Genomic DNA, 23,526 nt, shown 5'->3' with positions numbered 1-23,526 from the left:
TTGGTTAGTATAAAAGAGTTATATTTAAATCAATTTCAAAATAATAGCAATCACTTATAAAATATTTATTATAAAAATAGAAAAAATTATCATTCTATCCAATTTGTAATTAGATGATAATATACTTTTTTTTTTTCAATGCCAATTTAGAATTAAATGATAATGCATTTTTTTTACACTTTGAGTGAATACATGTTTTTTCAGAAATTAATTCAAAATTTAAAATTGAAGTCATTCGATAATTTTTTTAAAAAAATTAACAATTATTTTTAACTAAAAATTCTTAAATAGAGTCTTTAGGAAAAAACAAAGTATTTTATGAAATAAATCAAATATAAGAAGTAATTTAAATAAAAATCACAAAAAAATCATACAGAAACAAGGAAGCAATAAGACAAATAATTTTTTCTATTACTCTCATTAAAAAATGAACTAAATTGATCTAGATTTTATTGGTGGATAATCAGGTTCAGATAATTTTCAAGTCAATAATAAAGTTGAATAAGTATTTACTTGTATACAATTTAAAAAATTAAAATGCATAAATCATATTGTAGATTTATGAAAAATAATGTAAAGTACATTATGAGGTTAGTTTAAATTACTTTTAATCAAGATGTTATTAAAATTTAATTTTAAGATAAAGATGAAAAAAGATGTTAAATAAATAAAAAGATAAAATATAAAAGTAAAAATACGAAGTAGTTGATAAGAGGGTTGAAAGATAAAATATTTTTGTCATATGTGAAGATGTACATTGAGAAAAAAAATATTAAAATAAAATTCTATTGGTTGGGTCTTTGTTTGTCCCACTCTGACGGGTCACAAAAATCCCAAACAGAAAGAGGACAGCACTGTGAGAATAGCAAAAAGGGAAAAGGGAGAGAGAGTGGAAGTAAACTTCTCTCTCTTAATGTACATATAAAGTACGAATCAACACTTTTAAAATCTTCCTTCCTTTTCTCAACTGCACTGCATTCAACTTACTTGACCCATAACAGTATTCACTAACAGTAAATAAATAATAAACAAAAACATATCAATTCAGTCACACTCATCCTCATCCCTCTCTATCCAATTTCCGCTTCCATAAAGAATCTAGGGTTTCCTACGCACTCATCCCTCACCTCCTAAAGGGAAACTCCAAAACCAGCAACCTAAGGTTCCTTTTCTTCATCCTTTAACTACTTATTCCTTTCTCTCTCGCATTCGTTTTTCACCTTTTTACTCATATCTTGTCAATTTCGCTGTTGTTTTTTTTTCGTCGTCTTATTATTATGAATTGGTAGTTTATACGAGGTGATTGTTCTTGATTGTTGTTGTGCTTGCTGGTGATACTTCTTTTATGATCTTGACTAATTTAGGTCTCTCCTTGTTTGGATGCTGACAAAGTGGAAGAAGAAGACTTCTGGCTTTAAATAAAATTTTGAACAGTAAGCTTGCTATGACTTTTAAGGAACATTACAATAGCATAATTTAACTCTATCTGTATTGTGTACCTTACTTAACTCTGAATTTGCATGAGATGTTGTGCGTTGTGGCGTGCACATAAAGTGAAGTGAAGTTGTATATCATGAGATTATTTTTTTTGTCACATTTCGTTCAGTGTTCTTGTTTCTTGTTCTCTGCTTGGGCATTTCTAATGTAATATTTATTTTTTAGTTGGAAGTGTGTACGCCAAAGCAACACTTTGTGGGTGCACTTTAGGAGGCAACATGACATTTCTGTTTTCCAGTACGTAAGACTGGATAAAGTAATCTTCCAGTAGTAGTATGGCAACTGAGAGTCCAATCAGGATCTCTGAAGCTGGGGGGAAATGGCCGACTCTTAAGGAAGCTGCAATATTTGGTTCACCATCTCATCATATGGCAACGGAGGACCTGGGTATATTTTTGAATGGTCATAGGTTCCATGGCAGTGGAAAAGATGTGTTACCCAATCGAAGTGGCAGTGCACCTCCAAACATGGAAGGCTCATTTCTTGCCAAAGAAAACTTATTATCTCAGAACACCACTAGAGATGTCAGTCTGGGATCTCTCAACAGAGCTGTGCAAAAATGTGAGTCTAATGATGACCAATTACTAGCTGATTTTGATTATTTGACTGTTCCGTTGTCTACTTAAACACTAGATCTCCTCACCCACTTATATTATGGGAGAATGACTTGTCTTGTGGTTCATATTCGTAGTTTTAGGCTTTTAACAGCAATTGTTGATTGTCTTCTGCAGATGATAGTGGTAAAGGGTCCTTTCATTTGTCACAAGAAACACTTGCAACACACAAGGAGGAGTTTGAGGATGATTCAACCCAACAGCTGTATGATAATGAAATACATAAGGCTAGTGGAAAATGGCATAGACAGGATGTGGCTTCAACATCGTCTAAGCACAAAAAATTAGTACTGGTGATTATTGTGATATCAACTTCTTTCTTTTACTATTTTTTGTAAGTTTTTGAGTACAAGATTTGTCTACAGTCAATCACTTGACCTTTTTCTTTTTTTGCCTCAATTTTTTTTTTGTGAATGCATGATTTTTTTTTTCTCTATTAAAATTCAAACTTTCAGGAAGATCTTCTGCATACCATGTCACCTGTATATAATAAGTCTCTTGGAGTGGTGGATGAACTAATTGATGTAGATACTGGTTCAAATTCTTCTCATGACCCTTCTGTTACTACAGTGGATGCTTTAAAGCCTACTATAGGTGGAGATGATATAAGAGTGTCATCATTTGTTGATTACCCTGCCCCTGTCTCAAGATCATCATCATCTCTCAATTCCACTGAAAGCAGGGGTTTTAATCATTTAGATGTTACAATTGTAGAATCTCAGTTAAGGGCTCTCACTGTATCTAATCTACCAAATTCAGAAAGTCAGAGTTATGAAGATAAATGGAAGAACAGCTTACAGAATAATTTGATGCAACAACACCACCAACAAAACTATCCATGTGAAGTTCCTAGCACCAATTCTCAAAGTGAAAAATGTGCATACATTGGTATGGAGCAGCCTCTTCACAGTTTAAGCAAGTTCTCATCTGATGTCCAGTCTGTATTGCCTGTACTGCATTCATCTGGGTATACACCTCCACTATATGCTACGGCAGCAGCTTATATGACCTCAACAAATCCATTTTACACTAATTTTCAGGCTTCAGGTCTATATTCTCCGCAATTTGTAGGGGCATACCCTTTTAGTCCCACAGCTGTTCCTCCATATATTGCTGCATACCCTCCTCATGGTTCTGTACCACTCGTTGATGGAGCTACTGGTTCTAGTTTTACTCCCCAAGCAGCAGGGGTTTCTTCTATTGTGGGAAACATTTCACACGGTGCTGAAATGATACATGCAAACAAGGTTTTTGGCCAATTTGGATTTCCTCTGCAGCCTTCTTTTGGTGAGCCTTTTTACATGCAATATCCTCAGCAACCTTTTGTGGAGGGATACAATGTATCTGGTCATCTGCTGACACCTAGAGCCAGTGTTGGTGGGCAAATTGGTCCTTATGATTCCCAAAAAAGGCCCAATAGTGGTGCTTACTTGGATGAAAAAAAATTACATAATCAGAGAAGTGGTGCTAGTTTGAATTCTAATAGAGGTGGGCTAATGCATCCTGGTTATTTTGGACATCCTTCAAACATGAGTTTCGAAACCCAGTTTCCAAGTTCTCCACTTTCTAGACCAGTCCTGTCCGGATACCCAGAAAGTAGTCCTGGTCTTCCAGGTGGAAGGAATGAAAGGAGACTCTCTCCTGCTTCTGGCAAAAACAGAGGTTTATTATCTGGGTGGCAAAGTCATAGAGCCTCAGACAGTGCTCACAACCCCAAAATTGCTATTTTTCTTGAAGAGTTAAAATCTGGCAAAGGTCGCAGATTTGAGCTATCTGACATTATTGGACACATAGTTGAATTTAGGCAAGTAATATTTTTGGCGATCATTTTACCTATCTCTTTATCAATTCCTTAGCTTTGGAACTAAGTTCATTGTGGTTTTTAACTCCAGCACTGATCAGCATGGGAGCCGTTTTATACAGCAGAAGTTGGAAAACTGTGGTGTGGAAGAGAAGGAGTTAGTGTTCAAAGAGGTTCTTCCACATACTTCTAAATTAATGACTGATGTATTTGGCAATTACGTAATCCAAAAGGTGTGTTTTAAAGTGATGTACATTGTTATTAACTAACTTTGTGGTTGTCTGCAATCTGTTATGCTCTAATTTGTCTTTTCTCCTGTGCATAGTTTTTTGAGTATGGAGGCCCTGAGCAGAGGAAGGAACTTGCAAATTGTCTTCTTGGTCAGATACTGCCTTTAAGTCTTCAGATGTATGGTTGTCGAGTAATCCAAAAGGTATGTAATTTGTATTGATTCATATCACAGTAAGACATTGGTCTATATGTATGTCAGGTGTTTGTCTTGAAAGCTATTGCAATCTGGTTACAAGATATGTTCATGGATTTTAGTCAGCATGACTTTATTTCTACCATTTTGATCCACAGGATCTCTTTATTGAGATTTATTAATGATCCAAATAAATGAAGATCCTACTTAAGCATTTGCGAGAAGTCTGGCTTTTTGCAAATTACAATCTGAAAATGGGGCTGTTTATCTCAGAATTTTATCTTTTTTTCTTGTAGCCAAGCTGTAGTTCCTAGTACCGACAAAATCAGTTTGTTTGCAATAGATAAAGATTAAAGTACATATGATCTGTTATTTGTTTTCCATGTCAAATACAATTTACATAATTTCCCATGCTTGGAAACTGTTTTTTGAAGGGAAATTCTTTATTTCAGCAAAATTCTATTTGATTATCAATGGAAATACGTGCAGGGGGGAGGGATTGGTGAAGTAGTGTCAACATGAGTTTATCATGTGTAAACAATGGATATTGAATGGAAGGAAGTAAGATTTTTTTTAAGAAAAATACTATGATATGAGCATGTTCTTTATGCTCGCTTTCTAGCACAGATACTCTCACTTGGAGAAGAGGAAAACTGAATATTTATTTGATGTTTTTTTTTCCAATACGAGCCCTCCCCTTCCCCAAACTTAAAAGGGTAGGTATTGTGAAAGGTTTAGTAGGGTAGGGGATCTTAACCTAATTCTGTTAATTACAGATAAACTGGATAAAATTCTTGCATTAGTATTAAAGGGGGATAGGGAGAGTTAGTCAGGACTCAGGAATTAGTTGAGAGTTTTGAGAAGAAATTGTAAGGGGGAGAACCAGGTCACTCAAGTTTAAATACCGGAGTTAGAGAGGAGAATTTCCACTGTATCATTCTAATTCTCTAGTTTTATTCCACACTAATACTGATTGGAGTGGTTTATGCAGTAAAATTAATTTGTTCTTATTTCTTTCTAATTTAATTTTCCACCAATCTTTAAACTTTGCTTCTAAATTCTAAATTTTTATTTTTGTGACAGAAGAATGTTGAAAATATATAGAAGTTATATGTTGCATAATCAGGAGAATTATGTTATAATTAAGTGCAGATTCTATTTTATATTTATTAGGACAGATTTGTTAGTGATTTGATTTGATTTGTACAGCTTTAAACACTCATTATTTCTGGCTTTCATTGCCTATTATTTCTTTCTTTAATTAGGTTGTAAAACAGTCTATAAATAGAGACTGTAATCACATTTGTAAAATATCTCAGAAATATATTTCACTTATTTCTTTCCACTTGGTATCAGAGCTCCTGATCTAGGAGACTCTGCTTCCGCAAATTTTTTTTTAGCCTTCATTGCTGTAATCATTTTCCTTGACAGCCTTCATTGCTGCAATTATTTGTTGGACAGCCTTCATTGCTGCAACTTTCTATTTTCCTTATCCTTTCTCCATTGACCACCACCACCACCTTGCACCATTGACCACCACCGACCACCACTGCCGTCGCTCGCCGGAAACTGCACCGCTCGCCGGAACTGCCACTGCTCGCCGGAAACCGCCGCTGGCCGCCTGAAACCGCCACCGGAAAATTTTTCCGGCAGATTTTTTTTCCTGTGTGTGTGAACAGGATCAAATTTTGCCAATCTGAAAAACTCAGTTGGTTTTGAACTCTCATGGACTCCCTTAGTAAGCCATCTAGCTATTGTTCCTTTACTATGAGTGGTAAGAGTTCTAGTTTTTTATCCTTTAATGCTTCTAGTACTGAAAATATCTGGATTATAGACTCTGGTGCTACTGATCATATGACACCTCATTCCTCTTCTTTTTCATCCTACACTACTTTATCCGGTAAGCCATATATTACTATTGCTAATGGTTCCACTACCCCCATTAATGGTCGTGGTAACATTCACCTTCAACCTTCATTTCCTTTAAAAAATGTGCTTCATGTTCCCAAACTATCCAATAACCTCTTGTCTATTCAAAAGATTACCCAAGATTTAAATTGTACAGTGGTATTTTTCCCTTCCCATTGTGTTTTTCAGGATCTTGTCACGGGGAAGACTATTGGAATTGCTAAAGAGCAGGGCGGGTTATATTATTTACAGCATGAAGAAAGTAAAAAGGGTGCTAGACTACAGGCACACACTTCTAATCTTCAGCAAGGTCGTGAATCTTGGTCATCCTCTCAGATATGGCTTCAACACAGACGTCTTGGTCATCCTCCATTTAGTACCCTAAAGTCCTTATTTCCTGTTTTATTTACAAAAGTGTCTGCTGAGTCATTTCATTGTGATGTTTGTCAGTTTGCTAAACACCATCGGACAACTTTTCCTCCCAATGGTAATAAAAGTTCTAAACCTTTTGATCTTATTCATTCAGATGTATGGGGACCTTCACCTATTCCTAATATCTCGGGTACAAAATGGTTTGTTTCATTTATTGATGATTGTACTCGGGTTACTTGGTTATTTCTCATGAAAGATAAGTCTGAAGTTTTTCACTTGTTTGTAAAGTTTTACAGAATGATTCAAACACAATTTGAAAGTTCAATTAAGAGATTGCGTTCTGATAATGGAAGAGAATATGTGAACCAAAACCTTTCCAAGTTCCTTGAGGAAAATGGAGTTGTTCATGAATTAACCTGTGTGGACACTCCTCAACAAAATGGGGTTGCTGAAAGGAAAAATCGTCATCTCCTTGAGGTTACTCGAGCTTTACTTTTCCAAACATCTGTTCCTAGATCTTACTGGGGGGAAGCAGTCCTGACTGCCACTTATTTGATTAATAGATTACCCTCTCGGGTTCTAGAGGGTGTTACTCCTATTCAGGTTATGACCACATTCTATCCTTCTATTCCCATGTTGAATAGTCTTCAGAATCGTGTCTTTGGTTGTCCTGCTTTTGTCCATGTTCATAGTCCTAATCGGGGTAAGTTAGATCCTCGTGCCATCAAATGTGTCTTCATCGGTTATGCCCCCTACAAAAAGGGGTACAAATGTTATCATCCTCAAAGTCGTAAAGTTTATATTTCCAAAGATGTCACCTTCCATGAAACAGAGTCTTTCTTTCCTAGTTCTCAGCTTCAGGGGGAGAGTATTCAAGAAGCTGAGGACCTTGAGTTGCCACCTTTTCCTTTGTTACAGGATTTCGTTCTTAGGAAGGATGACAAAGACCCTGCACCAACATCATTACCAGAGAAGAATAATGAAGACAAATATTTTGGAAAACAATATCAGCGAAGGCAACAAGAACCCGTCCTGGTCGAACAGCAACTTCAATTGTCTGAACCGGAGGTAAGAACTCATACCAGTGAGACTCTTGAGGACACCTTAAATACTGCTTTTGAACCTAACCTAAATGATTTACCTATTGCCTTGAGAAAAGAAAAAAGATCTTGTGCCAAATATCCTATATCCCAATTTGTGTCTACAGAAAAACTTTCTATGCAGCACCAGAGTTTTCTTTCAGCTATTGATTCTATCAAAATCCCTACATCGGTACAAGAAGCCTTAAAAGATGATAACTGGATTCGAGCCATGAATGAAGAAATGAGCGCGTTAGAAAGGAATGAGACTTGGGAGATTGTAGAGAGACCAAAAGATAAGAAAGCAGTGGGTTGTAGGTGGATATACACAGTTAAGTATAAGTCTGATGGCACACTGGATCGGTATAAAGCAAGGTTGGTTGCAAAAGGGTACACTCAAACCTATGGGATCGATTATGAGGAGACTTTTGCTCCAGTGGCAAAAATGAATACCGTCAGGATTATTCTCTCCCTGGCGGCACACTTTGGTTGGGCAATGCATCAATTTGATGTTAAAAATGCCTTCTTGCATGGAAGCTTGGAGGAAGAAGTATACATGGAGATTCCACCTGGGTATGGTATTGTTAATGAAGGGAATAAGGCGTGCAGACTTAAGAAGGCCCTATATGGTCTTAAACAATCACCTCGTGCTTGGTTTGGAAGGTTTACTCAAGCTATGGTATCTTTGGGGTACCGACAAAGCCAAGGTGACCATACTCTGTTTATAAAACATTCTCAGAATGGTAAACTCACTCTACTTTTGGTCTATGTAGATGATATGATTATTACAGGTGATGATGAGATTGAAAAACAAAATTTGAGGGAGAGACTAGCTGCTCAATTTGAAATGAAGGATCTTGGGAAGCTGAAGTACTTCCTTGGGATAGAGGTTGCTTACTCGAGACAGGGCATCTTTATTTCTCAAAGGAAATACATCCTTGATCTTCTCAAAGAGATTGGTAAGTTGGGTTGTAAGCCCACTGGAGTGCCAATAGAGCAAAATCATAGGATTGGGAATGATGAGGAAAACCCAAAAGTGGAGAAGACACAATATCAAAGACTTGTGGGAAAACTCATTTATCTTTCACACACTAGGCCAGATATAGCCTATGCAGTTAGTGTGGTTAGTCAATTTATGCATGATCCAAGAGAAAGACACTTGCAAGCAGTAGATAAAATTATTCAGTACTTAAAAGCCTCTCCAGGAAAAGGATTGCTATTCAAAAAGGGGGAAAACTTATCCATGAAAGTATATACTGATGCTGACTATGCAGGATCGATTGTTGATAGGAGATCCACCACAGGCTACTGCATGTTCTTGGGTGGAAATCTGGTGACATGGAGGAGCAAGAAGCAAAATGTAGTTGCAAGATCAAGTGCAGAGGCAGAATTTAGAGCCATGGCTCAAGGGGTGTGTGAACTCTTATGGATGAAGATCATACTTGATGACCTAAAAATAAAATATGAAGCTCCTATGAGTTTGGCATGTGATAATAAGTCCGCTATCAGTATTGCACACAATCCGGTTCAACATGATCGAACAAAGCACGTAGAGATAGACCGACACTTTATTAAAGAAAAGTTGGATGATGGTCTTATAGCCACTGAGTACATCCCTTCAAGACTCCAATTGGCAGATATGTTTACTAAGGGACTTCCCGCAAAACAATTCGAAGATCTTACTTGCAAGTTGGGAATGATAGATATACATTCACCAACTTGAGGGGGAGTGTTGCATAATCAGGAGAATTATGTTATAATTAAGTGCAGATTCTATTTTATATTTATTAGGACAGATTTGTTAGTGATTTGATTTGATTTGTACAGCTTTAAACACTCATTATTTCTGGCTTTCATTGCCTATTATTTCTTTCTTTAATTAGGTTGTAAAACAGTCTATAAATAGAGACTGTAATCACATTTGTAAAATATCTCAGAAATATATTTCACTTATTTCTTTCCACTTTATAGATACAAATTAAGCCTTGAGTTGAGAACTTATGCTAAAAGGGATGTGGGCCAATTGCTTAACCGTGTTAATGGGCCTAGGATTTTACAGATTTACAGTAGAAGAAAGCATGGATCACATGGAGAAGAAAGTGGGGGAAGAGTTAGTTACGGGAATGGAGGGGAGGGGTCTGTTACGGAGAAAGAAACTGGAGAAGGGGTGGGAAGGAGGCCAGATGTGGAATTTGGCCATTGTGACTTAGGCTCTAGTTCTTGGAGTTGAGATTTGTTTCTTTTCATTCATTTTCCCTGTATATGTGTATTTGTTTTCTTAAAGCCATACTGGTTAACTGTCTTGAACAGAACAAAATTATGAATACAAGTATTTCCAATTTATTCTGTGTGTTGGATTGAATTATCATTTCATATTTATCTCAATTTTGTGCCTGTGCAGGCACTTGAGGTTATCAATCTTGAACAGAAAGCTCAGCTTGTTCATGAGCTAGATGGAAATGTCATGAGATGTGTCCGTGACCAAAATGGGAATCATGTTATACAGAAGTGCATTGAATCTATTCCAACCAAAAACATTGACTTTATAATATCTGCATTTCGTGGTCAAGTTGCTATTCTATCTATGCATCCTTATGGTTGCCGAGTCATACAGGTAAGGTTATTGCAGTTACCTTTCCCATAAAGGAATTGATGTTTCTTTGATAGTGCATTTAGTCCCATGATAATGTTTCTTGTAGAGAGTTCTAGAGCATTGTTCAGACGAGGTTCAATGTCAGTTCATTGTGGATGAAATCTTGGATTCAGTTTTAACTCTTGCTCAGGACCAGTACGGTAATTATGTTGCTCAGGTTAGTTACTATTTGTCTCTTGCATTTAATTGTAATATTGATTTTTAGCAGTGGGTGGTTTGTAATGGTGCATAATAGAAACTGACTAAAATTGGAGGTATAGACATGGCCTTTCTATCATTTATACAATTATAAATAGCAAAATGTTTTTTCAATCTGGATTTTTTTTCTGCTGATTTCTTATATTTCTATAATTTCTAGTTCATCCTATCTTGTATTTGACCTCAATTAAGCAGTTTCCTATTTCAAAGAAACTCCATATAATTTACAAAGCTTTTTTAATTGGATGGTTGTTTTGGGTGAGGGACGTTAGTTGGTATTGCTTTAACATATTTTCTATTGACTATGAAGAAAGCCATGAAGCACCTATTATTTTAGCTGATGGATGTCAATTTGGCTAATTCCATTTAGCCCATGTAATTGTGAAGGATACATTAGCAGGTTTAGATATTTCGGTTAGATATGAATTGGATTCTAAATGACAAAATCTCAAATGGTATTTTATAGCTATCACGTGGGTTAAGGTTGTTAAGTACACAATGATGATGTTATGAGTCAAGGTTTGAAAATAAATTTTGCTAGTTGCATGTAAATTGTAGGATGGCCTTTGTATTTTTATTCCAAAATATTATTACAAAGACTCAAGTCTTTTAACCAAGTGCTTTAGGTATGAATTAAAACGGTTCTACAACTTTTTATGTATAAAAAAAATACTTGTGAGCTATTAGATAACATTATTGGAGCCCATTCTGGCTCAAACTCTTTTCCCGGAATGGTTCATATTGTTTACTTACATAATGGGCATGTGCAACTTTTGTAGGATCCAGTTAATTTACAGGGAAGTATTTTTATATTGTTCAAACTGCAGAGGTCATTAATTTGTTAAGAAATTCATTTTTATGTGTGCGAGATGTCTGTTATGAACTCAATACATTGAATGTGATATGGGGAAGTACTGATGACTAGAGTTAATAAAAATGTACAAAGGCTTTTGGAGGTTTCTGGAGGGAACGACACAAATAATTCCCAAGCATGATCTTCAAATTAAATTGTACAGATTCTGTGCATTTTTTGTATTTGTGTTGATTGATAATGCCTTTTCAAATAGCTTTATCTATATGCTTTGAATAATATGGATAAATGCTGGGGTTTGCTTACCTATTTGATATTTTGCACATGGGGGTATCTTTATGATGGTATGCTTATATCTTTACAGCATGTGTTGGAGAGAGGAAAGTCTCAAGAAAGGAGCCAAATTATTAGCAAGCTTTCAGGACATATTGTTCAATTAAGCCAGCATAAATTTGCATCAAATGTTGTTGAGAAATGCTTGGAGTATGGTGATTCCACTGAACGACAGCTGTTAATTGCAGAGATTGTTGGACATGACAAACAACACGATAATTTGTTGGTAAGTAATAAATTTTCAAGACTAATCACATTTACATGTTAAAAAAATGTGTGGACATTATTATGCATAGCAGATTATATCCCTGAAACTGGCATGGAAAAGTTACCATTTTCATTTAGCTTGTTAATACATATAATATAACATTCTAAAAAGACAACAGTCACCTACAGAATCAAAGAAATGAGTGTTAATGGCTTGAAGTTAGTTTGAAATTTGGTGCTGGAGGCTTGTTAACTGATATTGATGGCAAGTTATAACTTACCAGGAATTGAAATAAATTAATGCAAAGAAAAAGGGAAGGAGAAGTGACATTATTCTATGTTAATTGAATCTTATATCCGAGGTTTCAGTAATTTATCTTTGGAGAATTATGTTATCAATTTATTATTCCTTGTGACTGCTACTGTTTTTCAGAAACAAAAATAAAATACTTAACATTGTTTTGTTTGATCTATAACATGCCTCATAGCTCACACTAAACTTTGGCACACATGCTGTTATAAAGTTGAAATATTAGAATACGGTGACTGGGAACTAGTTTTGACTTTGTTCAGAGGCTTCAGTACCATGTAAAAAGTACATTTTGCATAAAACCTTATGTTATTAGGTAGGTGCAGAAATTGTGAAACTTGTCCTTTTATGCAAAGGCTGGTTCTTATTTTATTGTTGTGTAACTTTATATCCGAGGTTTTAGTAATTTATCCTTGGAGAATTATGTTATCAATTTATTATTCCTTGTGACTGCTACTGTTTTTCTGAAACAAAAATAAAATACTTAACATTGTTTTGTTTAATCTATAACATGCCTCGTAGGTCACACTAAACTTTGGCACACATGTTATAAAGTTGAAATATTAGAATACGGTGACTGGGAACTAGTTTTGACTTTGACAGAGGCTTCAGTACCATGTAAAAAGTACATTTTGCTTAAAACCTCGTATTATCAGGTAGGTGCAGAAATTGTGAAACTTGTCCCTTTATGCAAAGGCTGGTTCTCATTTATTGTTGTGTAACTTATACCCAGCACAAACCGTAGTTGTACTGTTGTAGAGAAGAAACTTTGTTATAAAGGATGGAAATTATTAAACTTGGTTGTCAAGCATATTATGTCTGAATGGTTTGATTCAAATATTTTATTGTAATTGCTTACACGGTATTGTCTGTCAATAAATAGTTGCAACTCAACATTTGTGGATGTTTTCCTTTAGAGATTGGTACCTACAAATTTGAGTCTCTTATTGATCCTTTTTTGGGTGAAGTATTTCTTTACTTTTTATAAGCTTCTAGACTCTGACTGTTTATTATCCAGTAATAACTTAAATGGATAGTGTTTAGTTCATATATAACCAGTCCGATCCTGATCCCCCCTCCCGTCAAACAAATCTGCTTACAATGTCTGTCTTCTGGTCAGTAAGAGTTATCGTAAAAAGAGGGACTTACATTCCCATCACCAGTTTTTATATGTTGACTTACTTTACCTCCCAGCAAATACATATATGATGATTATTATGCTGAATTTAGTATTCTTGAGATCTTCCAAAATATTACAATGGTAGAAAGTTCTTGAGCATTACATGTGATGTGAATTATGCTAGAATTTTGTGGGGTTTGTACTCTTGCTTACTACTACATCCTTGATTTAATTGTAGACGATGATGAAAGACCAATTTGCAAATTATGTGATCCAGAGGGTTCTTGAGATCTGTTCTGAAAATCAAAGAGCAATGTTACTTTCTCGCATAAGGCTTCATGCTCATGCTTTGAAGAAATACACTTACGGAAAACACATTGTGGCTCGGTTTGAACAGCTACTTGGGGAAGGTGTGTACACCTAGTACTTTGGTTTAGTTTGGTTTCCAATGCACAGATTGTGATTAGTTTAGACAAAATATGATTACATTATTCTAGTAATTTAAACAACTCCTGGTTAGTTTACACAAAACATGATTGAGCTTTGCCAGGTGACACTGACTCATTTTTTGAATATTGAAAACTATTGTAATAAAAGATGTTTAATCTTTCTGGTTAGGGGTAATAATATAATCCAGTAGAAGAATTGATGAACTTTTGGATTGAACTCATTTAATAGTGATATAAAGGGACTGCATCTCTTCATCAGAGTGTTTAGGATTATCTTTGGGGATGTTATTGTCTTCAACATTACCATTTCTTCTTAACTTGGAAATGTTATCTTCAACTGACACTGGTGACAGAATTATCAAAACATGTTGCTACTTGAAAAGGCCAAAATTAGTAGTAATTTTATTCAGATATGTATCCATGTCAGACACTACATGAAATCTTCAAACATTTAGTTGTATTTTTATAATTTTTTACTTTTAAAACTTGTATTCCAGTTTTGATTGGAATACCATTATTGTAATACGAACGTTGTATAGCGTTCAAGCTATATATATTGACTAACTTCTACTTCGATGTGATAAGTTGACGTGTGATGTCCCTTGACTCAGTACTAAACAGACTATTAGTCGTATATACTATATTTGATTTGACTTGCGTGTACTTAGAAAGTTAATAAATTGAATGTTTTATTTTTAGTTCCATTGTATAAAATTATGATTTTATATTTTTAATATTATTTAATAGTTATTATTTTATTTATTCCGATTTAACAAGAGTTGAACAATTAAATCTTGAATTAGTACTTTAACTAGATTGAATATTGAGTCAGTATTGAACTAGTTTGATAACAAATTCAGTTTTAAAAACATTAGGTTATCTCCTCTCAACCAAGGGAGAGAAAATGCTTTTTTTTTTATTGCCTATTTTTGTTCTCTATTCTTTTCTCTGTACCAATCAATGTGTAAGAGTACACCTTTTATGATTTCTTATCCCTATATTTTGCGTGCAGAGAGTCAAACTCCTGGACCTTGATGGCAATCACAGGAGATTGATGAGATATTGATCTTTGGGCTTCCTATTGAATAAACGAATGTTACTGTGGCTTCATATATGCTGCACCTGGATAGTTCCGATATTCATGGCTTCAACAAATGTTAGTGCATGCATATATGTTGTGCACTTGATGTAATTACACGTCCTTTAGGTGATTGGTTTGTATTATTGCTGGAGTATAATCAGTTGGAAGGAGAAATCCTTCGTGATGTAAATTTACTGGATCTTCTCTGCTTTACAGTGATTTTCTATTGGAAAGAAGGGTTTGTGTCTCCTTAATATCCGCCCCCTCTTCTTTAGGGTTTGATTGTTGATTTAATTGAGCGTGGTTAACCTTATTTTGATTATCTTACATGATCGTTTAGCTCAGGTGAATATTGTAAACCCGTGAATTTATTAGAGCTCGACATAAACTGCGAGCTTGACTTGAACTAAGCTTTCAATTTTACTATTAAAACTGATTAATAAATTTGATCAAATTTTATTTATAGTTAAATTATAATATCATTTAATCATGCAATAAATAACTACTTTTCTTAAGTATGCAACTATTGCATTATTATAAAAAAGGAACTGAGATGAAAATAAGGAAGACAAATAATATGAGAATATACATTTTTTTATTTTCTTTTTCTTGTTTAAATCAAGTTGAATATATACAAACAATATATGTAAAATAAATAGCCAAATAAGAAAAGATAAAATAAAAATTAAATATATGTACAAATAAAGGGAGCAAATACTCTTAAACAAGTGAAAGCAAGTAAAAATTGATGAGATCCTCTTTTGATAGTTTAACAAGTGAAAGCAAGGTTGGGAAAGAGTAAAGCAATATTCTGTAAAGAAATTCTTTGAACTTCTCTTCTATGGACTGGAAATACTCTTAAAAGATAAAAGATGGAAGATTTAAGGCTTTGGTATAAATGTTAGACAAATTATTATGTGGTAGAAATGAGAAACAAATGTATGAGACCCTTTCTCAATTTATATGTGTTTCATGTACGCTCGTGAAACATTGGATTTCTGCAATGTATCTTACTGAGTCATTGTTAGTTAGTATAAAAGAGATAGCTGCTTAAAAGGAATTTTGAAATCTTGAAAAAGATAAGTTAGCCATTGAATTTTCAGTCACTGATTGTCTTGAATCACTATAGGTGCCCCAATCACTATCACAAAAGTCTTTTAAATGAGAAGTGTTGGAAGAGAAAAGTAAACCAAGACTCAAAATTCTTTTAATATATATATATATATATATATATGAGAATTCTAATTGTTACATTATAGTGAGCAATTACAGGTTTAGCAAGAAATTGAGAAAGTTGTGGCACAAAAGAATTCATGTCAGGTCGAGTATTAGTGAGATACATAAGTCTTCCAATTAGTCTTTTATAGACCCGAATATTTGTGAAAGGAACACTTTCAAAAAAAGATAATTTTATATTATTATCAATTGGAGTAAGTGTAGGTTTGCATGCTAAAAGAGTGTTAACAATTTCAATGCATATTTCATTTTATTAATCATTATCATTTTCTTACTTCAAAAGATCAAAAAAATATCTTAAATGTCTTATTCAAGGCTTGTTTGATTTGCTCAATCTTCTCTTTATCATTTCATGTTAATATTATATCATCCATATACGCCAATAATGTTATAAAAGATTATTCAAAAGAATTAATGAATAAGGAATGATCATTCATAAATTGAGTATATCCCACGGAAAACAAAAAGGATGACAGTTTGGAAAATCACTCTCTGCTAGCTTGCTTAAGGCCATATAAAGCCTTTTTTTAATTTACAAACTTGTCCTGATTGAATAGAAGTCAATCCTAGAGGAGTAACCATGTATACATATTCTTTCAACTCTCCATGTAAAAAAGCATTGTTTATGTCTAATTGTTTCAATTCCCAATTATAGATAGAAGCTAGAGGAAAAAGTAACCTTATGGTAGTCATTTTTGTTACTGGAGAGAAAATACCAAGGTAGTCAATGCATTTTGTTACTGGAGAGAAAATACCAATTGTTTGACTCAATATGTGAAGAAAGAGACACAACAAAAAATATGTAAGAATGTGATAAATTGTTATAAGATAAAACATAATTTAAAGGATATTTAACTCTTGAAGATATATTGAAAATATTAAGATTACAATGATAATCCTTTAGATACTCAAGTGGTCTTTTTATTTTGGTATTCATTCAGACAGGCTGACCTGATTCAAAATTTTGTTGTGTCATGATCTTTATTGAGATTTTGGTCTATATGAAAACAAACTTTTTCTGGAACCTCAATGTCTGATTCACAATTATTATTACTGTTATTTTTAGCAATATCACAAGGTGCAAGAATGAATGACTCAAAACAGGTTGATTTTTAGGAAAAACAATTGATTATGAATGTTAGGACTGTTAGTTTCATTGCTAGTATCTTGAACCCTTTGATATGGAAAAACATGCGACATCCCTAGACATAAAAAATTCTTTGGAGAAGATATCCTTTTGTCCCCATTTTCCAATAAAAACACATTTTGATGCCCTTAGATAAAATCTTCTTTTGTTTGTTGACAAAGTGCTAGCATAACATGAAGATTTAAACACCTTTAATCCATTAAAGTTTGTTGCACTTTTGTAAAGCATTTCGCAAGGAGAAGAATAATTTAAAATAGGTGTTGAAAACATATTTTGTTGTATCGTGAGAGCTTTTGCTACATTTAATATATGACCATGTTTCCTTCCAACTATGCTATTTTGTTGTGAAGTATTGACATTCCTTTGTTAAAAAAGAAATTAGTCATGGAAAATTCGAACTCATTATCACTTTTTATTATTTTTATTGTTGTTTTAAATTGTGTTTGAACAAAAACAACAAAATTTTCCAAAATCTTGAAAACTTCAGATTTTTATTTTAAAAGAAAAATTCATGTGTACCTGAATAATCATCAACTATGCCAATAAATATTTATGACCATGAATTAGTGGTATTGAGTAATGTCCTCATACATCTACATAAATCAATTCAAAACACTTTTTAGATTTAGATGTAATAATAGGAAATAAAAGTCTTTTTTGTTTTGCAAAATGAAAAACATCACAAACAATAGATTTGTTATATTTAACAAAATGAAATTTATTCATGATAACATCAATACATTTGTTTGAAACATGTCCTTATCGAAAATGCCAAAGGGTTTCTAGATCACTAGCACTGCATTAACAGTATTGATGGTATGTGTATATTTGATGGGTTTGATTTTAAGTTTTTGATAGGATGGGATCTGAGTATATAAAATTTATCTTGCATCTTAGTTGAACCAATTATTTTGAAGGAGTTATTGTCCTGAATGTGACAACATTAGAGTCAAAGGTAAAAACACAAGATAAATTATCAATCAATTTTGCTACTGAAAGAAGATTAAAAGTGAAACAAGAAATATACAAAACATTGTCTATGACATGATTTTAATTGAGAAAAACACTTCTAGAATAATTCACAATGACTTGATTTCTATTTGGTAATTTGACATAAATAAGATTAATTTGATTATGAGTGAAGTGAGTTAAGGATGAACAAATGTGATCACTAGCACCACTATCAAGAATCCAAGAACTAGAGGAAGAAAGAAATTTATTTGTATTGTCATGTTGGAAGGAATAAAAGAGACTTAATCAGAAACATTGTCACTGGATTTTGACTGATGTAAAAGAGCTAACAATGTTTGATACGGCTTATGAGTAAAAACAATTTGCTGAGACTACACTTTTGTCTTTAAACTTTCATAATTTTGCTCATCATTATTAGAATCTTGCTTGAAAGAAGAAATCATCTCCCAACAATCACAAATATAAATCATGTCTCATTGTGAGAATCTTTTCTTTAAATCTTCCACATGTCAAAGGCATTGTCCATACAAATGATGCTCTATATGATGGATCGGAAAACAACCTTGAGCATCTAGGAATCAACCAACATATTGACTCTATGTCATGTTGGAAATAAATTTAATATTAAAATTAATATTAGCTTCATTTGTTAAGCATATACACAATTACCTCAAATATTGTTCTGGACTTGATTTTCTCAACTTATATGTAATGGGTAAATCAACTACCTATAAGTTCTTCAAATTAAGCATGACATGAACAGGACTTTCAAATTTTACTCGTTTACTTTCATTGATATTTTGATCGATTTTAACTTTCAAGTGTGCCAATGATAAATTCAAATATGAAAGATGCTATCTGAACATAAAAAATAGCAACAAAAGATTGGAATTTGATCAATATGAACCCAGAAATATTAGCCAGATTCTACTAGTCAAAAGTAAGAATGTTAAATAGCTATAACTATAATATAATTGCTCATCACTTGAAACCATACTTGTACTTTGGAATTGTGAGCATCACAATTAAATGCATATGTTTGCCAAATAATACATACAACTAATAACAATGATATTTATCTGTTTTTTAAAACCAAATACAAAATCAATCCTAAATTGCTAAAAACCGCCAAAAAAACAAAAATTGATATTCCAACATTCTTCACATATATCCTTAAAGGGTCTATCGAACAGATTTGATCAAAAACAGACAAGATCAAAAACGGTCCTTTCTTTTCCGACCTGTGTACTTGCTATCCGAAGGAACAGCGTTTCCTCTTCTTCTCATCTGCTCCTTCTTCCTTAGTATCCATTCCTTTCCCTTCCCATTCTTATTATTCCTTTTCTGTTTCTTTCGCGGTCTATGCCTGTCTGATATGCATACCTGAAGTTTTAACCAATCATAAGGCTAATAAAAGACGGGTAAAAAACGGCATTACATAACTTAAACATATTGCATTTCCAAAATCTGGAATAAATTTATTAATATGTATGAATACAACCAACTCATCAGATAAAACAAGAACTAATAACAGTTGAATTTAAAGGAGCCATATTTTCAGGATTGTTTTTTCAAAGAACTATCATATAAATTGAATTTATAAGTGTGGTAAGACTCACTGTCTGATTTTCTTCATCTTCACTGTCCTCGTCGGAGCAACTCTCCCCGTCTTCATTTTTACCTTTAGACACGGACGAATTTACTGAACGTTGACCACACGTGAGAACAAGGAACTCCTTTCTCCTCTTCGAACTATTATAAGTCAATTGTACTCCAATTAGTGAAACACCGTGCTCAAGAAGGCTAGGTAATGATTATTTTAAAAAAAACATAGCTAGAAAACAAATCAAACAAAACAGTACACCTCACAATCAAACATAACCGTTTTTCTCTAGGAGTGTATGTAATTGGTAATAAATCTATAACTGTATAAAGCAAGGAGAGAATTAACTATGCACTAATGTGTGTTCAGATATATTACTCATTTTGGTTCATCCTTCACCCACCCTTGTCTTATAGCATGTGATAGAGGCCAGTAAAAGGTCAAATATTATTTTTTACCTGATTAGTGCGTAACATGACTACAATGACCAGAAACAATAATTACAGCACTTACCAAACACAAGAAAACAAGTTAAAAAACAATTGTGCTGACTTGTAAAACAATAAAAAATATAGAATAATTTTCTAATACATTTTTTTACAAAACAAATTAACATAGTAATATAGTAAGATTTATTTTTTCATACCTGTGTGGAAAATCCACCACTATACCACCAGCAAATCCAGCATGCATTGCAGCATTTAAAATCAATTCACGCTGGTCTATATTTTCAGGATACACTTGAAATACTGCTCTAGCTCCATTAGATAAGCATTTATATAAAGATGTAAAAAATGCCCTACACAAGAAAATGAGATTATATATTATTAGAACAGAGAAACGGAGATAGGTTTCAGGGTAATTGAATCTCTCTATTGAGATGCAAAAAAATGCGGAACTGTAATTCTCTATACGCTTAGCTCAAAAAGCCCAAAGTATAAAAAATTAGAAATAATGAAAAAGCAGCTCAATAAAAAAGTAAAGGTACATACTTCAATCTTAATCGAGGGTTGTGAGAGGACTTATCAGCATTGCATAACCACTGCATTATCATATCAAAGTTTGCCTTGTCATATAAATGTCCACAGCATTAAGAATGAAAATGAAATGCTCCCCCCAATTAAACTTGTTAGAGAAGTAGTACCAATTCAAATACCCCCAAAAATAAAAATGGCACATACATGATCCACGCATTCAAAATATGTAACTTTACACTTCACATACTGTAAGTTATAACTGAGTATTATCTCCTTCACCAAGTAAAAGCTCAGCCCAGACTCAAGGTCTTGAAGTTTTCACATGTAATTTTAATTTGAATTATTCATTTATGTTGAAAACACACCTGAACAGCAGATATACTGATGGCCCCATCAATCACTCCAGGACGAACCCCTAAACCCTGAAAACAAAGACAAGGTGAAAGAAAATGTGTAAAGTGAGATGTAGAACATGTCTTCTCTTGCTGCACACAAACATCACACAGACTATGTAAAAGAATAGAGAAATTAAGTAATTAGCATATACCTGACCCATGTCACCAAGTACAAGGTCACCCTCAACCTCTCTCTCCAAAGCAACATCTACCAGTTTAACACAATAAAATTAGCAAAAAAAAAAATACAAAAAATAGATGGGACTAAAAAATAATAGTTAAATGAAAAAAAAACGGAAGAACAAACATTAACATACTAAGCATCGATGCTGAAATGTCAAGACCAATCCAATGATGTCCATCCTCCGTGAGTGTCTCGCCGCTAAGTCCCGAACCACAACCTACGGCAATCATTCGCAAGTCATAAACATTTGACGAAAACGACAGAGAATAATCAAATTGAATTAAATTAAATAAGATTAAATTACCGATATCAAGGAGTAATTTTGGAATGCCATCATCAGGTAAGGCAAGTAATTCGAGGGCTCTCTCTGACAACGTTGCCTTTTTGGCACAGAAATTAACAAATAAATTTCATAGCGAGAAAATCAAATGTAATTGGGAATCGAAAGAAGGAGAAGAAAAAAAAAACCTGAATTTGAACAATTCGGGAAGAAGAAGTGTACTTTCGAGCTTCGGAATCGTCATAGAATATCTCAGGCGGCGCAACCACCTCTGGTCTGGAAGCCATCCTTTCACAACGCCAAAAACCCTAAAACCCAGACACCACCACTACTCCATTATTATATTTTCACCTTCACACAAATAGGGAATTAAGGTCATGACATATTTCTTTTTATTATTTAAAATTTTGAAATAAATGAATTTTATTTTTTTATTATAGTCATTATTTTAGAATTTTGAAATATATTATCTTATAAAGGTGAGCCTCTTAGGTGAACTTTATTATTAACTAGTTATATCTCTTATGTTTTGTTTAAGATGTTCTTCAGGAAAGAAAAATGATAAATTTGAGGGAACAATATCTAGGCAGAGAGATTTTTGGGTTTTGGATTAAAGAATAGATACTAGAAAGTGTGAAAAAGAATGAAAAGAAAATTGGTGAATGTTTGATTAAAAAAAATAATTAAAAATATTAATATTATAATTTCATTCTTATCATAAAAGCTAATTGAAAATTAAATATAAATAATTTATTTATGTACGAAATCTATTTAGAATAAAATATAATTTTTACTGCGATCAAATATTTCAGTTAAAAAAAATATGAACTACTTAACATTTTCAATAAATAAAAAATTGTCGAAAATGAAATTAATAAAAATAAATAATATTTAAATATTATTATTATAATAAATTTCATAAAACTAATTTTTATATTAAATTTAAAAAATAATAATATTATAAACAATTATTTTTATTTTTATTATTTTATAACTATATTTTTATTATTATTATTATTATTTATATTAATAGTATGATTAAATATTTTTATTATATAAATTTATTTAATATTTAATATTATTATATGATATTATATTATATTATATAATCCATTATATATATATAACATCGATTATATATAATATCAATTATATATAAGGTAATATATATATATATATATATATATATATATATAATCTATAATCTATAATATTAATTATATATATAACATCAATTAATTATATATATATATATAATATCAATTATATATATTATATATAAGAGGATTTTCATTGCAGTTTAGGTTTTTTTTTACACGAATTTGTTTTTATTTTATTCTTATATTAATATTTTGTTTTATTTTAGTTATTTTGTTATTTTATAATTACTTAAATTTAAAATTTTAAAAAAAGTTAATATTAAATTTTTAAAAAATTGTATGAGTTACTTACACTATATTTATTTGTAAAAAATGAATTAAAAAAAACTAAATGTGGTTGGATGGATAGTTATTTTAACTCAGGGATAAAAAAACACAATACAAAAGAAAACTTTGAGAGAAGTGTGAGAAGAAAAAATTGAAACGGAATGAAAAACAAAAAGAAAAAAGAACATAAAAAAGTTAATGTAGCACAAAAAAATTATGTTTTTTTTTTCATTCTCCTCAATTTAAAAGTATTTCTTGTTGAACCAAGGTCATCATCGTTAATTTTGTTTTATTCAATTAATATAAATTGTACCAATTGTTTAATTGTTTATGCTCTTCATTTTTATTTTTTTACACTGCTTTTCATTTTTGTACGACAAGTGGAAGCGGAAGAGGAAGAAGATAGATAAATAGAATATATCCCAAACTGTTACTTGAATACAAAACA

General features: G+C 32.6%; 2 protein-coding genes across 4 annotated transcripts; one reads left to right on the top strand and one right to left on the bottom strand.

Moving 5' to 3' along the window:
- The first annotated feature begins 867 nt into the window (after nucleotides 1-867).
- On the top strand, nucleotides 868-15,111 carry LOC137807244 (pumilio homolog 6, chloroplastic-like). Of its 3 annotated transcripts, XR_011080492.1 has the most exons (13): nucleotides 873-1,162; nucleotides 1,365-1,433; nucleotides 1,663-2,058; nucleotides 2,229-2,404; nucleotides 2,567-3,915; nucleotides 4,004-4,145; nucleotides 4,238-4,345; nucleotides 10,097-10,309; nucleotides 10,395-10,505; nucleotides 11,722-11,916; nucleotides 12,730-12,863; nucleotides 13,566-13,737; nucleotides 14,789-15,111. XR_011080492.1 is itself a non-coding variant. In XM_068607756.1 (12 exons), exons 5-12 carry the CDS (start codon nucleotides 2,585-2,587, stop codon nucleotides 14,809-14,811), a joined length of 2,295 nt encoding a protein of 764 aa, XP_068463857.1. In that variant the 5' UTR covers nucleotides 868-1,162; nucleotides 1,365-1,433; nucleotides 1,663-2,058; nucleotides 2,229-2,445; nucleotides 2,567-2,584; the 3' UTR covers nucleotides 14,812-15,111. The 3 variants fall into 3 exon arrangements, 2 of the variants coding, with proteins under 2 accessions (XP_068463857.1, XP_068463856.1); XM_068607756.1 differs by lacking the exon at nucleotides 12,730-12,863 and having other exon boundaries at nucleotides 868-1,162; nucleotides 2,229-2,445; XM_068607755.1 differs by lacking the exon at nucleotides 12,730-12,863.
- Nucleotides 15,112-19,197: 4,086 nt separating this feature from the next.
- On the bottom strand, nucleotides 19,198-22,025 carry LOC137807243 (18S rRNA (guanine-N(7))-methyltransferase RID2). The gene is made up of 9 exons (XM_068607754.1): nucleotides 21,840-22,025; nucleotides 21,676-21,751; nucleotides 21,505-21,588; nucleotides 21,340-21,395; nucleotides 21,158-21,214; nucleotides 20,808-20,857; nucleotides 20,462-20,614; nucleotides 19,832-19,964; nucleotides 19,198-19,595 (listed from the first exon to the last, which is right to left on the bottom strand). Exons 1-9 carry the CDS (start codon nucleotides 21,936-21,938, stop codon nucleotides 19,428-19,430), a joined length of 876 nt encoding a protein of 291 aa, XP_068463855.1. The 5' UTR covers nucleotides 21,939-22,025; the 3' UTR covers nucleotides 19,198-19,427.
- Nucleotides 22,026-23,526: the final 1,501 nt, after the last annotated feature.

Source organism: Phaseolus vulgaris, chromosome 3 (genome assembly GCF_000499845.2).
Source record: "Phaseolus vulgaris cultivar G19833 chromosome 3, P. vulgaris v2.0, whole genome shotgun sequence".
In the NCBI taxonomy this organism is placed as follows: domain Eukaryota; kingdom Viridiplantae; phylum Streptophyta; class Magnoliopsida; order Fabales; family Fabaceae; genus Phaseolus; species Phaseolus vulgaris.
The sequence above is the reverse complement of the archived record's forward strand: the minus strand, read 5'-3'. Positions and strand labels throughout refer to the sequence as shown.

Bases quoted from the DNA above. Each gene is read 5' to 3' on its own strand.
- LOC137807243 (XM_068607754.1), bottom strand. From the start codon at position 21,938: ATGGCTTCCAGACCAGAGGTGGTTGCGCCGCCTGAGATATTCTATGAC. The intron at 20,858-21,157 runs GTGTGTTTTCAA...ATGATAATGCAG, and splicing joins TCAGTATATCTGCTGTTCAG to TGGTTATGCAATGCTGATAA. The intron at 20,615-20,807 runs GTATGTACCTTT...TTTCTTGTGTAG, and splicing joins AACCCTCGATTAAGATTGAA to GGCATTTTTTACATCTTTAT.
- LOC137807244 (XM_068607755.1), top strand. From the start codon at position 1,773: ATGGCAACTGAGAGTCCAATCAGGATCTCTGAAGCTGGGGGGAAATGG. The intron at 2,059-2,228 runs GTGAGTCTAATG...TGTCTTCTGCAG, and splicing joins CAACAGAGCTGTGCAAAAAT to ATGATAGTGGTAAAGGGTCC. The intron at 4,346-10,096 runs GTATGTAATTTG...GTGCCTGTGCAG, and splicing joins GTTGTCGAGTAATCCAAAAG to GCACTTGAGGTTATCAATCT.